Source organism: Trichomycterus rosablanca, chromosome 6 (genome assembly GCF_030014385.1).
Source record: "Trichomycterus rosablanca isolate fTriRos1 chromosome 6, fTriRos1.hap1, whole genome shotgun sequence".
Classification (NCBI taxonomy): Eukaryota; Metazoa; Chordata; class Actinopteri; order Siluriformes; family Trichomycteridae; genus Trichomycterus; species Trichomycterus rosablanca.
In genome coordinates this window covers 2206005-2221128 of record NC_085993.1, presented here as the reverse complement: position 1 = coordinate 2221128, position 15124 = coordinate 2206005, and the positions used below count along the sequence as shown (strand labels likewise).

At 40.2% G+C, this 15124-nt stretch overlaps 1 protein-coding gene across 1 annotated transcript in view; it reads right to left on the bottom strand.

Annotated features, from left to right (window-relative positions):
* tp63 (tumor protein p63) overlaps positions 1 to 12059 on the bottom strand; it is an 84746-nt gene extending 72687 nt beyond the window's left edge. The window contains exon 1 of the mRNA XM_062996505.1: positions 12007 to 12059. Within this exon, the coding sequence (XP_062852575.1) occupies positions 12007 to 12059 (53 nt within the window). The remainder of the gene's footprint in view (positions 1 to 12006) is intronic.
* Positions 12060 to 15124: the final 3065 nt, after the last annotated feature.

Sequence of the window (15124 nt, the reverse complement as noted above, 5' to 3'; positions counted from 1 at the left end):
TGCGGCCGGGACCGGGAGCGTTACGCTACGCTACAGTTGTGAGCGTGGAGCTGGAATTTCCCCACATTCTGCGCGGGTGATATTAATACACCGCACGGCGCAGACGTACCTACTGAAGAATGAAGCAGGATGTCAGTTTAGATCAGACGAGGAATGAAACCAGAATACGAAGAATTTTAAGCGTTCTGCAAAGCATTCTGCTTCATTTAACTCTCATGAATGAACATACAGGCTAAAGGCTAACAAAGGCTTAATGGCTGGAATTTAGTGTGTTTAAAGAACATTAATCTGGGTTTAGACCACAGATCCAACTGCACAGAATAAGTGGGAAGTGAGTAAGTCTAAACTGTCCCTTAAAACTGGGGTAAAGGTTTTATTTTCATATAAGAACACATCAGCCTCAAACTTTAAACCTTCATTCATGCAGTTTGGGAAAGACCTCTTCCTGTTCCACTGATAAGCCATAACATTACAACCACCTCCTTGTTTCTACACTCACTGTCCATTTTATCAGCTCCACTTACCATATAGAAGCACTTTGTAGTTCTACAATTACTGACTGTAGTCCATCTGTTTCTCTACATACTGTTTTCAGTCAGGACCCCACAGGACCACCACAGAGCAGGTATTATTTAGGTGGTGGATGATTCTCAGCACTGCAGTGACACTGACATGGTGCTGGTGTGTTAGTGTGTGGTGTGCTGGTATGAGTGGATCAGACACAGCAGCGCTGCTGCAGTTTTTAAATACTGTGTCCACTCACTGTCCACTCTATTAGACACTCCTACCTAGTCGGTCCACCTTGTAGATGTAAAGTCAGAGACGATCGCTCATCTATCGCTGCTGTTTGAGTTGCTCATCTTCTAGACCTTCATCAGTGGTCACAGGACGCTGCCCACGGGGCGCTGTTGGCTGGATATTTTTGGTTGGTGGACGATTCTCAGTCCAGCAGTGACAGTGAGGTGTTTAAAAACTCCAGCAGCGCTGCTGTGTCTGATCCACTCATACCAGCACAACACACACTAACACACCACCACCATGTCAGTGTCACTGCAGTGCTGAGAATGATCCACCACCTAAATAATACCTGCTCTGTGGTGGTCCTGACCATTGAAGAACAGCATGAAAGGGGGTAACAAAGCATGCAGAGAAACAGATGGACTACAGTCAGTAATTGTAGAACTACAAAGTGCTTCTATATGGTAAGTGGAGCTGATAAAATGGACAGTGAGTGTAGAAACGAGGAGGTGGTTTTAATGTTATTTAGTCCAAAGTTAATCACATACAACTAAGTGTGAGTGTGATATAAAGTTAACAATCCAACAACTAGTATGTTTTATTGAGAGAAATTTGGACTTCCTACAGGAGACCTGGACATGCATCAGAATGTGTACGGTTCAAACACAGGTCCTTAGGAACCTGGACATGGATCTTACATCTAGTTTTGACAAAACAAAACTGCATTTTAAATTGAAATAAAAAAATATAAATTAATTTCTCGTTAAAATTCACAGCTAATAAAAATATCCATTAAATATCAGCAGTGATTTATAATTCCTTAGATCTCAGACATAATACTCAGCACATACAGACCAAATAAACCCCCACAATCCTTCTTCTTGTAGTTACAGCATCAAAGACGTCTATACTATAAGTACAATTTAATCTTGTCAGGAGGTACAAGCAACAAGAAAAGCGTGTTCAATACCCCACGTTTAATACCCCGCCGAAGAGGTGTGGCCCGAGCGGGAATTAATGCTCAGCCCATAATGCACCGGCGGATTTTAAACCCACGCCGGTCTAACGCGCGGTCGTACCTGCTTCAGAGCGTCAGAAGAGCAGAGAGCGTAAACATGAAGGGTTCGACTGGAAATACCACAGAATTAAAACTAAATCCCAAATGATGAGGGGGTGAGGACCAGCCGAGCGGCTTCAATAACATGCAAAGCAGATCCTTCTTTGCTTAAAAGGTTCCCCCGAGAGACCAGCTCAGGGAGAAAAGTGTGGTCAATCCCCCTTTTATGTGCAGCCAGAGGGGTGTGGCGCAGGGTGAATGCTCGAACCCTTTTACTCAGGTGATGTTTTGCCGCCAGGCCTGTCACAAAAGAGAAAGCACCTCCTACTCCTAATGTGTGGTCTAAGCCCGCGGGTAAGGGTGTGCGGCCCTGTGGAGTCTCATATTCACCAAACGCAGCGCAGTGTATTGTCATAAAAACAATTATTATAGGTATATAATATATATTGCATAGACAATATACTGTATAATATACTGTAAGCGTCTGCTGAATGCAATAAATATAAATATATGTATTTATATCATTTAGTGGGTAGCACTGTCGCCTCACAGCAAGAAGGTCCTGGATTCGATCCCCAGGTGGGTCGGTCCGGATCCTTTCTGTGTGCAGTTTGCATGTTCTCCCCGTGCCTGCATGGGTTTCCTCCAGGAGCTCCGGTTTCCTCCCACAGTCCAAAAACATGCAGTCAGGTTAATTGGAGACACTGAATTGTCCTATAGCTGAATGTGTGTTTGTCCTGCGATGAACTGGCGCCCCGTCCAGTGTTACTGTGTGCCTTGCGCCCATTGAAAAGCTGGGATAGGCTCCAGCATCCCCCCCCTCACGACAACCCTGATTGGATAAGCAGTTAGGCGAGTGACTGAGTGAGTGAGTTATAATTTAGTATGTCTATTCAATTGAGGGTTAAGGGACTTGCTCAAGGGCCCAACAGTGGCAACCTGGCAGTGTTTACTGGTCCAGTACCTTAACCACTATATATATATATATATATATATATATATATATATATATATATACAGTGTATCACAAAAGTGAGTACACCCCTCACATTTCTGCAGATATTTAAGTATATCTTTTCATGGGACAACACTGACAAAATGACACTTTGACACAATGAAAAGTAGTCTGTGTGCAGCTTATATAACAGTGTAAATTTATTCTTCCCTCAAAATAACTCAATATACAGCCATTAATGTCTAAACCACCGGCAACAAAAGTGAGTACACCCCTAAGAGACTACACCCCTAAATGTCCAAATTGAGCACTGCTTGTCATTTTCCCTCCCAAATGTCATGTGATTTGTTAGTGTTACTAGGTCTCAGGTGTGCATAGGGAGCAGGTGTGTTCAATTTAGTAGTACAGCGCTCACACTCTCTCATACTGGTCACTGAAAGTTCCAACATGGCACCTCATGGCAAAGAACTCTCTGAGGATCTTAAAAGACGAATTGTTGCGCTACATGAAGATGGCCAAGGCTACAAGAAGATTGCCAACACCCTGAAACTGAGCTGCAGCACAGTGGCCAAGATCATCCAGCGTTTTAAAAGAGCAGGGTCCACTCAGAACAGACCTCGCGTTGGTCGTCCAAAGAAGCTGAGTGCACGTGCTCAGCGTCACATCCAACTGCTGTCTTTGAAAGATAGGCGCAGGAGTGCTGTCAGCATTGCTGCAGAGATTGAAAAGGTGGGGGGTCAGCCTGTCAGTGCTCAGACCATACGCCGCACACTACATCAAATTGGTCTGCATGGCTGTCACCCCAGAAGGAAGCCTCTTCTGAAGTCTCTACACAAGAAAGCCCGCAAACAGTTTGCTGAAGACATGTCAACAAAGGACATGGATTACTGGAACCATGTACTATGGTCTGATGAGACCAAGATTAATTTGTTTGGTTCAGATGGTCTCAAGCATGTGTGGCGGCAATCAGGTGAGGAGTACAAAGATAAGTGTGTCATGCCTACAGTCAAGCATGGTGGTGGGAATGCCATGGTCTGGGGATGCATGAGTGCAGCAGGTGTTGGGGAGTTACATTTCATTGAGGGATACATGAACTCCAATATGTACTGTGAAATACTGAGCAGAGCATGATCCCCTACCTCCAGAAACTGGGTCGCAGGGCAGTGTTCCAGCATGATAATGACTCCAAACACACCTCTAAGACGACCACTGCTTTATTGAAGAGGCTGAGGGTAAAGGTGATGGACTGGCCAAGCATGTCTCCAGACCTAAACCCAATAGAACATCTTTGGGGCATCCTCAAGCGGAAGGTGGAGGAGCGCAAAGTCTCGAATATCCGCCAGCTCCGTGATGTCGTCATGGAGGAGTGAAAAAGCATTCCAGTGGCAACCTGTGAAGCTCTGGTAAACTCCATGCCCAGGAGAGTTAAGGCAGTTCTGGGAAATAATGGTGGCCACACAAAATATTGACACTTCAGGAACTTTCACTAAGGGGTGTACTCACTTTTGTTGCCGGTGGTTTAGACATTAATGGCTGTATATTGAGTTATTTTGAGGGAAGAATAAATGTACACTGTTATATAAGCTGCACACAGACTACTTTTCATTGTGTCAAAGTGTCATTTTGTCAGTGTTGTCCCATGAAAAGATATACTTAAATATCTGCAGAAATGTGAGGGGTGTACTCACTTTTGTGATACACTGTATATACCACAGTTTTTTCCTGGTCAGGGTCGCAGTGAGTCTGATTCATGGTGCAAAAGGCAGAAAACACCCTGAAATAATAACTTCTGCCCTCTTGTTATATGACAAATGTCATGTTTATGTACTACATAGCATTATAACATGTTGTAATACATGTAATACATGGCAGTTCTAACCTAGCGATTAAGGAACCGGACTAATAATCAAAAGGTCGATGGTTCAAGCCCCACCACTGCCAGGTTGTCACAGTACTGCAAGTCATTTTTGATAATATATACATATACACATGTACAGTACAGTAAAAATGTTTTCCTCATACCCCAGCTTGTATGGTACGGCGCCCCTGGAGCAGATAGAGTTAGGGGTCTTGCTCAAGGGTCCAACAGTGGCTGCATAGCAGAGCCTGGATTTAAAACGTCAATATTCGGACTGATCGCCAAAGCTTATCTATTGCACCACTTGCCCGAGATATTTATCATATTTTTTATATATTTATGACCCGTAGGTGTTTAACTTCTTTCCTGGGGGTGTTAGATTTGTAGGACATGAGCACTGCAGTACAGTAATACAATGTCATATCAGCAAACGAACTCAATCACAGGGCCAAAACGTGTGAGCAACACGAGCAAAGCGTTTATATTACAGGAAGACGGCGTTTCACTTAACGACGCTCATTCGCTTGGACTCAATTCAGATCTTTACACCGCAAAACCAAACCATGGTCATAAATCCCGGGATATAACGGCTGTTCCGCGGCACGGAACCCTGCACCGTGCGGATTAGATGTCCATCTCCCTCATTAACTCATTACATCTAATATTGTCAACATTTTAGGCCGGTGACAACATGGGGGCTATATGGGTCTCCAGCAGGTGCTGACGGGGTTCTTTCTCGGGTCGCCGGAGTGCTGGACGTGTTTCACATCGGCTCGACCGACACCCGGTTATAATGACATCATTATCAACCTGGAATGGAAAGTGGGCTCTGATAAAGGCGGGCGCATTGTGAGAGAAAGCTTGGGCGCGAGGAGGGTGGAGATAGAGTGCTGATTCGCCCCCTGTTAGCATGTCTGGTACTGGGATCTTGGCCAGAATGACATCATGATCCCACAAAAAGGTACAGCAGCAGTTCGGAAAAGCATCCAGACCTTGTTGTTTACAAGTCTTCGGTCAGGTCGCTCTCCACAGTAGCTGGTTATCTTACATGGGATGGGTCGTGTAGACACACTAAATATTTTATTTAATGTATAAACTAACAGACGAAGCATCCGGCATCTCTGCGACCTTATAAATCAATCAAGCAAGCAAGTGGAAGCAACTGTAACCTGCCAGTGCCTTGACCGCTGCTCTAAAATCAGTCATGCAGTCCAAAAAGGAACCCAATGGCATCCAGCCTACTGGTGCAGTGACTAGGACCAACACTTCCAGTTTTATTATATATAAGGCCCTACTGGAGGAGGATGGAGGTCCATGCTGAGTCTGGTTCCTCTCAAGGTTTCTTTCTGTAATTTCTTTCCTTGCCACTGTTGCCCTCGGCTTGCTCAACAGGGGGTATTGGTCTGTCGGTCCTGTATACTGTAGTCGCTTTGAGACGATGTCTTTTGTAAAAAGTGCCATATAAATAAATTTGACTTGTTTGAGAGCGTTTAGCAATTTAACGTTTTTCATTTTTCAATTTCAACTTTTTTCATTCGTGCAGCATTCAAGTGTTTCACGTTTGCTAATTAATTTGCACTTCAAGGCGTCCTAGTGTAGCCGAGTGTCTTTAGAGTTTGCTAAGTTTATAAAGAAAGAAATAAACTGAACATAGACAAAATATCAGGATCAGAAAACTTTACTGGCTTGTTCTTTCAAGGTGCAGAACAGAGATGATCACGTGTGTAGAGAAACACACTTTTCTAAAGCAAACATTGTCAGCCCACTACACAGAAAAGTGTATTACACTAGCAATCCTACGGCAATTTAGTTAGCAGGTTATTGGTGAGTCAAAATGTCCAAGATGTGAAAGTGTAAAGCAGCTAAAAACACGACTCGGGTAACTGAGTTTAGAAAACTAACAACCGATTCAGTGGATGCAGGAAGGGGGTCAAAACACGGCCACGTTCTAGGTTTACGTTCAACTATTAAAGTAGCTGTGCTGTGTGTTGTAGCTTCTATTTATTCTGTTATTTATGAGCTTTATCAGCAAAGTTATTAGTTCACAGAACAAAGAGACCAGTACTAGAACTACAGTCGCCTGGTAATCTTAAATCAGTCTACGTTTGGTCCTAATAACAGTTCTGTTCGTCGTGGTTTAAGGACAAGACAAACAAAAATACACAAGAGGAACGCCAACATGTGGAGGTTTGCCTAAGTGACGACTACTGGCAACAGTTTACACAAAAATTGTGTTTCTCATGGTGCAGATGCAGCACAAACAAGAACACTGAACAGTGGAACCTCAGTTCTCCAAGGTCTCCCATACGGACCAGCTCGGTTCTCGACCCGTTTCGATCAGCCAGTTTGCCTGTGTGTGTTTACTTTTTTAAATTCTTATTAAATAAGACAATATATGACTAAAGAAGGATTAAAGAATGAAAAATACACAAAATATGAAAGTGCCGTTTGTGTGTCTGATCCTGCTATGCATTGTTTCTGGTTGGAGTAGAGTATGGGATTCCAGAACTTGCAGGCAGGATTTGGAGTCAGTGAATATTATTGCTTTGTCTGTTTGGGTAGTGTGTATGTAGTCTAAAGCCATTAGAAGCGCATAAGCTTCTGCTGTAAAGGAGGAGCTGTTCTGTGGTAGATTTACCTTGTGTGAGTATCTGCCAGTTACAATCGCTGCTGATACTGGAGTCTCTGTTTTAGAACCGTCCGTATAGATAGCTCGGTGCATTGGAAACTTCCCTCTAACCATAATGAATTTTCGGTGATATGTAGCTGGGTGGGTGTGTTTACTATTGTAGATGATCCCTTGATGTATTAGTACTGTACCCAAGATGCTCTGAAATTAAAAACCCTAAATACTGGCTTGATGGCGGAGTGAATAAAAAAACGATCACAAATTGCATCTTCAGCTTAAGCAATAATCTCCTGTCTCTCTGGGAATCAAGGAATCGAGAGATCAAAGTTTGTTTAAGAAAGATGCTTCACTCGTTTTGAAAGTGGGCTGCCACTTAGAAAGAAAAACTTCCTTGGAGACAATAGTGGCTCATCTCTATTTTTTGGTTCTGGTTATTTTCGGCACCACTCCGAGTGTGTGGCGGGTTTGATCTCTAGCAAAGCTGGTGTGTGTGTGTGTGTGTTGGGGGGTGTCCGGTTACCGAAGGACTTGTGTATTCAGCCTAAGGGGGAAGGTGCGCAGCGTCCACTTAAATGCACACCGGGCCTCTCGCAGACGGGACGGGGTCGGAGGTCAGAGCTAAACAGGGCCGCCCATTGTCTCCCGGCAGGTTGGGCACATCCAGCGATAAAGGTGCAATCAAAACAAACAGAGCCCCTCGATCTGGAAGGGTGCAGGGGGGGGTCTTCTCCAGTGACTTCATTAATCAAAAGCCAGGCGGAGTTCAAAGAGATCCAGTCCCCTCCCTGGATCATCCCTCAAAAACCCGGGGCGGTGAACAAAAGCACATCGGCCCTGCAGCTTTTTCCTTCCCACTGTCGCGTGCTTTCATTGTACGTTTAAAAAAAAAACAGCAATACCATTTCAAATAGTGACGTCCACTTACTCTGTCCTGTGATTTATGGTGTTTATTCAACTTTATCCCCCAGAGGAGGATCAAACAGAGAAAGTGCACCTTTAAACGGGAACAGACAAAAATCTGATGCAGATCTCATGTAGATTTTATATATGATGTAAATGCATTACAAATGCGGCAACTAAATATAAAAATAACATACAATTCTATAATTCTACATTCTACATTATAGAAGAGGCCATATTCTGTTTTTTTGAGAAATATATATGTAATACATATAATATATATAATAGTGACTACGACTCCATCAGCTGTTTTGTTTTTGACTGATATAAACTGAGACTGCAGTATAAAAATACTACAGCCGCAGTTTATATCAGTCAAAAAAAACAAAAACAATAAAACTATAAAATAAACCTTATTATTGATATATATCCCACTCAACTTGATATATATCCCTATTGATCGATCTATGTCTGTCTGTCTGTCTGTCTGTGTCTGTGTCTGTCTGTCTGTGTCTGTGTCTGTGTGTCTGTCTGTCTGTCTGTCTGTCTGTCTGTCTGTCTGTCTTAGGCATTTGTAGCCTAGTGATTGATCTACTGGACTAGTAATCAAAAGGTCACTTTAGCCATTTAGCAATTATTTATACTGTCAAAGGACTGTAAGTCACTTTGGATAAAAGTGTCATGATTGAAGGTGACATTTGGTTTAGTCAGATTTTGTTCCGTATTTGAAATGAAGTTTCCACAATGTTGAATAGATATCGGATATAAAATAAGTAGACAGCGCCCGGGTGGCGCAGCGGGATATTCTGCTAGCACACCAGCGCCGAGATTCTGAACTCCTCGGTTCGCAACTCGGCATTGCCTTCGGTCGGCTGGGCGCCATTTAGCAGGCACAATTAGCAGTGCCTGCAGCGGAGACTTATTGGCCACCGTGTCTGCTAGGGCAGGATGGCCGGACTATGTGGGGGAGCCTGTGCAGAATGCATGGGCGAAAAGAAGGGGTCCTCTAGGGTCGGAGGAGGCGTGAGCAGGAAATATTCCCTCCTTAACTGCAATCAGGGATCCCCCAGCAGTGGAAGACAGATTGACTACACTAAATCAGGAGAAACTCGTATATAGCTGGAAAGCCTCTCTTGACTCTTGAGAAAAATGGGAGAAAATGCAGAAATAAATTAAAAAAAATATATAAAATAAAAATAAATAAAATAAGTAGATGGGCACAAAAACGAAAAAATAATTTATATGGAATTATTTAACATAATATAACATAATATAAGGTATAATTTGACATTAACTTATAGTCTTAGATATAAATATAATAACTAATAAATCTAATATTGTTATAGAGCAGTGAAAGTTAAAGACAAATATAAGAACATCACATGTGAGGGTACAGCTGAAATCTATTATTATTCTTACAAAATTTTAGGGGACTTTCTTGTTCCTTAGAGAGTAAAAAGCAGGTCGTTGATTTGTTTAAATTAAAAGGTAAAACAATAATTGCAGAAAATGAAATTATTATATAAAACTCTTGAGAAAATGCACATATATTAGTAATGTATTCATAGTTTACCTTATTATTAATGAATTAATTTAGTAAATAAATCAGTAAATCATTTTGAGGAGGGACGTGTAATTAACAAGTAACAGGTAATGTTTAATATTTATCTCACTTTTGCTTATTATTATTATTATTATTAATTATTATTATTATTATTATTATTATTATTATTATTATTATTATTATTATTATTATATGCTACTATTTTATAATAACTGAATAAATTAATAATACTAATATACTATTGTGAAATGTAGCCCTGCTTTGTGTTCTTTTCGGTGTGTTTTGGATTTTCATGAGTCTAAAATGCATCTTGTACAAATAAATTTTAAAATGAGGCAAACGAGCCAAAAAAATTTAGACACACGTTAATAATTGTTTTTTTATGGACTTTGTCACAGTCAAATGGAATATTATGGTAACAATGTGCAGTACGATGTTTGCAAATGACTTATATTTATCCCTCAGCGTCTGAATAAACTTAGTATTACAACTAAATACCTTTTTATAACTTTAATACAGGTTTTCTTTTGTGTGTTTAATTGGATTTTAACAGCATGTTTAACACATATGTCTGTTCTTTTATGGCTGGTTATGCGTATTTTAATGTACTGGTTATGATCACTGCTTATTGTACAGTATCATGTCTTAATATTTTGAGTCTATTGTATGCCTGTGTAGGTTATAACTGTTCTTGTGTTGAAGTGTGTAATAGTTTTGGCCCCCTCTGTATTATATAATGTAATGAATGATACTATTATTAACAGCTTTGTTTTATCTGTTTTACATTTAAAATAAATTGAACTGCAATTAAAACCTGCAATTAAAATTAAGTTTGGTTAATGGTTTTTATTTTAATGTGAAGGTTTAAGGGAAATTACTTATAAGACAAATCTAAATCAGATAAGATTAAGTTTGTACACTGAACCAGCCTTGGCCTATAGAGGGTAAATAAATATTAAATACAATTAAACACTTCTAAGTTCTTGCTCCCAAATGATTGAAATGCATCCATCTTTATCCAAAAAGAAGTAAAATAAATCCACAAACTTGAGTTCTTTATTAAGTTTATTTTGAGGACAATAATGACAATAATGGGCGGCTTTTTGTCGTATTTAAGCGTATATAAATAAAAAACCTTCATTTTTAGTGTGATTTAGCTATTTCAGAGCAAACATCGAAATGATTTAAGATTTCTGGGATATGTTTCTTTTTTATTTTATCATTTTTGGTAAAATATCTTCTAATTTATTCATTTTATTAAATAAAATAGGGTTTTGAAACACAAAGATTATTGAAATTCCGACTGACATGACAAGCAGTACATGTTCCTTATAGGCGTATACAAACGTTTGACTCTCTACATGTAAAAAAACATTTCAGTTTTGCTTGTGTACCCACACTGGAATGTAATATATAACATATCTGCCTCTATATCAATAATAATGCTTTATACCAAATATGAAATACCCAAAATAAAATATGTGTATGTACATATATTAAATATATCTATAGGATTAATTTTATATGGTATTATATGTTGTATCCATATGTTAGGATAAATATTAAAGGTATAGATGCAGTTTTGTTATTAAATATAATATATGTTTTTAATGTATAAATAATTATGTGTTACATGTATGTCAATAAGCTTACATATTTCTATGAGCCACTATATGAAATTATATGAAAATATTTCTAATGGTTTCATACATAGTTTGCACAAATACAGGCGTATATTTAATATATGCATATGGGTAGATTCAACCTCGACTCTGAGACTATAACATCACCTCGTTTTCGCTTACAAATCCCAAAATTCTGACCCGAACACGATTAATTAAGAGAGAGCGGGACTTTTTGGCCGGCGTTACTGCGCTACTCGGAGTTCGGCCTCATTTAGCCCTGCAATAAAATGTACAGTGGCGTGAATAGTGAGTCGCCCAGCAGGTTCACGGTCTCATGTGTCCAGTCTGACTGAGCTGAACCCTGGACACTCCCATACACTTGCATTGTTACCATAAGAACACGCACCTATAAATATCAGAGATATTTATATAGATTTAACCGTGTGGATACAGATACGTAGTCTTCTGTATAAATAACAAACCAGTACAATAGTAGGGTTTGCACCAGTTTTGCCAAGTGGTATGCCAACCCAGTGCCATTATAGTGCTCTTTATTGTTGGAATAATCAAATATAAGTGGATTAAATTGCGAGTCTTGCGAATAACCATAACAAATAATCCTATAAGTCTGAGCATACATTAGTCACACAGTTGAAACAGCAACGTAGGTCGTGGCTTACCGTTGAAAGGCGTGTTCTGGGCAGAAATGCATGGCTGCGTAGGGAGACGTCATACTACCACGCTGTAGTCTTCTTCAAACGCTTCGAAAGTACCAGCTTGTGGCACAAAAACATCAATCAAAGTTAAAAAAATATATTTATCTACAATAAATACTAGCAAAACATAAACAAATCAAACGTTGAGCAGAAAACGTCAAGTCGGACGGGTTAAAGTGCAGTTAAGGTCAAGTGCGCAGGACTGAGTCAAGTCTGGAGGATGTTTTGATTTGATATTGTGCCCGCCGAGCCCGAGCTGAAGAGGTGGCACCAGTGGCAGCATGCTGACCAATCCCTGACAACAACTGCCCAGGGTATCATACTTCCTCAGTTGCTAGGATTTAGATATACAGCAACACCCCCAAATTGTAACCCACCCTTCCCTTCCCTTCCCTTCCCTTCCCTTCCCTTCCCTTCCCTACTCTACTCTACTCTACTCTACTCTACTCTACTCTACTCTACTCTACTCTACTCTACTCTACTCTACTCTACTCTACTCTACTCTACTCTACTCTACTCTACTCTACTCTACTCTACTCTACTCTACTCTACTCTACTCTACTCTACTCTACTCTACTCTACTCTACTCTACTCTAGGTGATGAGTTTCTAAGCACGGTGCTGAAAAGTTCACTCCCGATCTCATTCGAGAATTTTGCATCACTCCAGCTCCAGAAGCATCAGGCTAAACTGTCCAGGTGCAAACGTACGCGATCAGAATTGACCCCAGGGTGGTTTCCTGATCTGTCACTAGGACAAAACACAGGAGTTAAAAGATTAGCTCGATTCCACCAGCACTTTACTTCTACTGATGACATTTAGGACTTAGACGACATTCCCAAAAGTATGAGGTACATTGTACCCGGTAGATCTGGTTGATAGGGCTATTTCAGTTATCCAGATTGTACATAATATTAAATTAGATTAGATTAAGGATGAGATTTGAATCTCATCTCTTCTATTATTATTATTTTTAATATTATTATTTTTAGTCCATGCCATACTGCCAGATGTACATTCTGCCATGCACATCTATTATTTATATTCTTCCTAGATCACCCACCCTGTTACTTACATTACTTGTATTTGTATTTCTTCTTGTTCGACTTCTGGACGCCAAAAATTTCCCTCAGGATGGATGGATGGAGGGAGGGAGGAAGGAAAGCAGACAGATAGACAGACAGACAGAATGTAGATAGACATAATATAGGCATACAGACAGACAGACAGATTATAGATATACAGATGGACAGAGATAGATAGATAGATAGATAGATAGATAGATAGATAGATAGATAGATAGATAGATAGATAGATAGATAGATAGATAGATAGATAGACAGATAGACAGATATATAATTAAACAGACGGATAAAAAGAGACAGACAGACAAATATACAGATAGACAGACAAATTATAGATATACAGATAGACATAGAAACAGACAGACAGATAGGTAGAGAGATAAATAGATAGACAAATAGATAAACAGACAGACAGACAGACAGACAGATAGACAGACAGATATACAACTAGACAGATATACAGATGAACAGACAGATAGACAGTCAGATATACAGACAGACAGATAAATAGAAAGAAAGACATGGACAGACAGACAGTCAGATACAGACAGACAGATAAATAGAAAGACAGAGAGATTATAGATATTCTGATAGACAGATATACAGACAGACAGATAAATAGATAGACAGATAGACATATACTATATTGATTTTGTGCTGACATATACCTGAATGTCGTTGGCATAACAGCGTAAGCTAAGATAATGGGTCCACAGGTGAAGAATGCGGTTTTATTTAAGATCATGTGGGCAGACTGGCATCATTCACTCGGGAAAGAAATGGCACCCAGATACCACAGGTCAGTAGGCGGGTGGCTCCTGGGTGTGAATATATATTTATATATTTAAATATATTTTATTCTCTTGGCTTTTTTTAAATGTACAAATTCTGCAGAAAGCAAAAATGCTGTTTTGTTACATGTGAAATATAATATGGAGGAGCTGCGGCTGTAAACACAGAGGCGTTCAGCATTTTTGGAGGAATGAATAGCGGATGAATCACAGGGCTAAATTAAAGGACAGGGTCGCGGAGTTGGGAGGATAATAAATAGATGCTGAGTATCCAGGGAACATGAGCCACCACGCCAGATCGCCATACCTTTTTGAAACCTCTAGCGCCCTCTTCCCTCCTCACCCCACCCGCCGTGCACCTCCGACCCCCCGACCCTGATGATGTCAGCGTAGTATGCCAACCTGGTGAGATCAGGCTGCAGAGCGGCTGTGTCGTTTTAATAGAGGGAAAGTGACGTGAAAAAAAATCCCCACCGCCAGGAACCAACCAGCCGCCCCCCTGCAGCCCCCCTGCAAACGTCTGCTTCGCCTCCTATTTGCCCCACATGCCAAGGCAGCAGAGTTATTTTGGTCTGACCTCTATATCATCCATCCAGCATGTATAAAGACGTCTCCCACGCCCAGAGGACAAAAAGCCTCGCCAACATCTGCAAACTCGTACCTTCTTATTTAAAAAAAAAAAAAAAAACAGACGTCAAAACACAAGTTTTGGGAGAGAGCGACACATTCCTGCATGTTCATCTGCAAACAGACAGATTGTAGACAGACAGACAGATAATAGATAGACAGAAAGACAGATTATAGACAGACAGACAGACAGACAGATTATACATAAACAGACAGATAGATAGATAGATAGATAGATAGATAGATAGATAGATAGATAGATAGATAGATAGATAGATAGATAGATAGATAGATAGATAGATGATAGATAGATAGACATACAGATAGACAGACAGATTATAAATATACAGATAGATAGATGGATAGATGGATGGATGGATGGATGGATAGATTAAAGACAACAAGACAGCTAGACAGATAGATAGACAGACTGACAGATAAACGGATAGTCAAATTGAATAGATGGACAGATTATAGATAGACCGACAGTTTAGAGACAAACAGACAAACAGATAGACAGACAGAGAGATTATAGAATAATATACAGGCAGACATACAGATAGATTTTAAATATACAGAT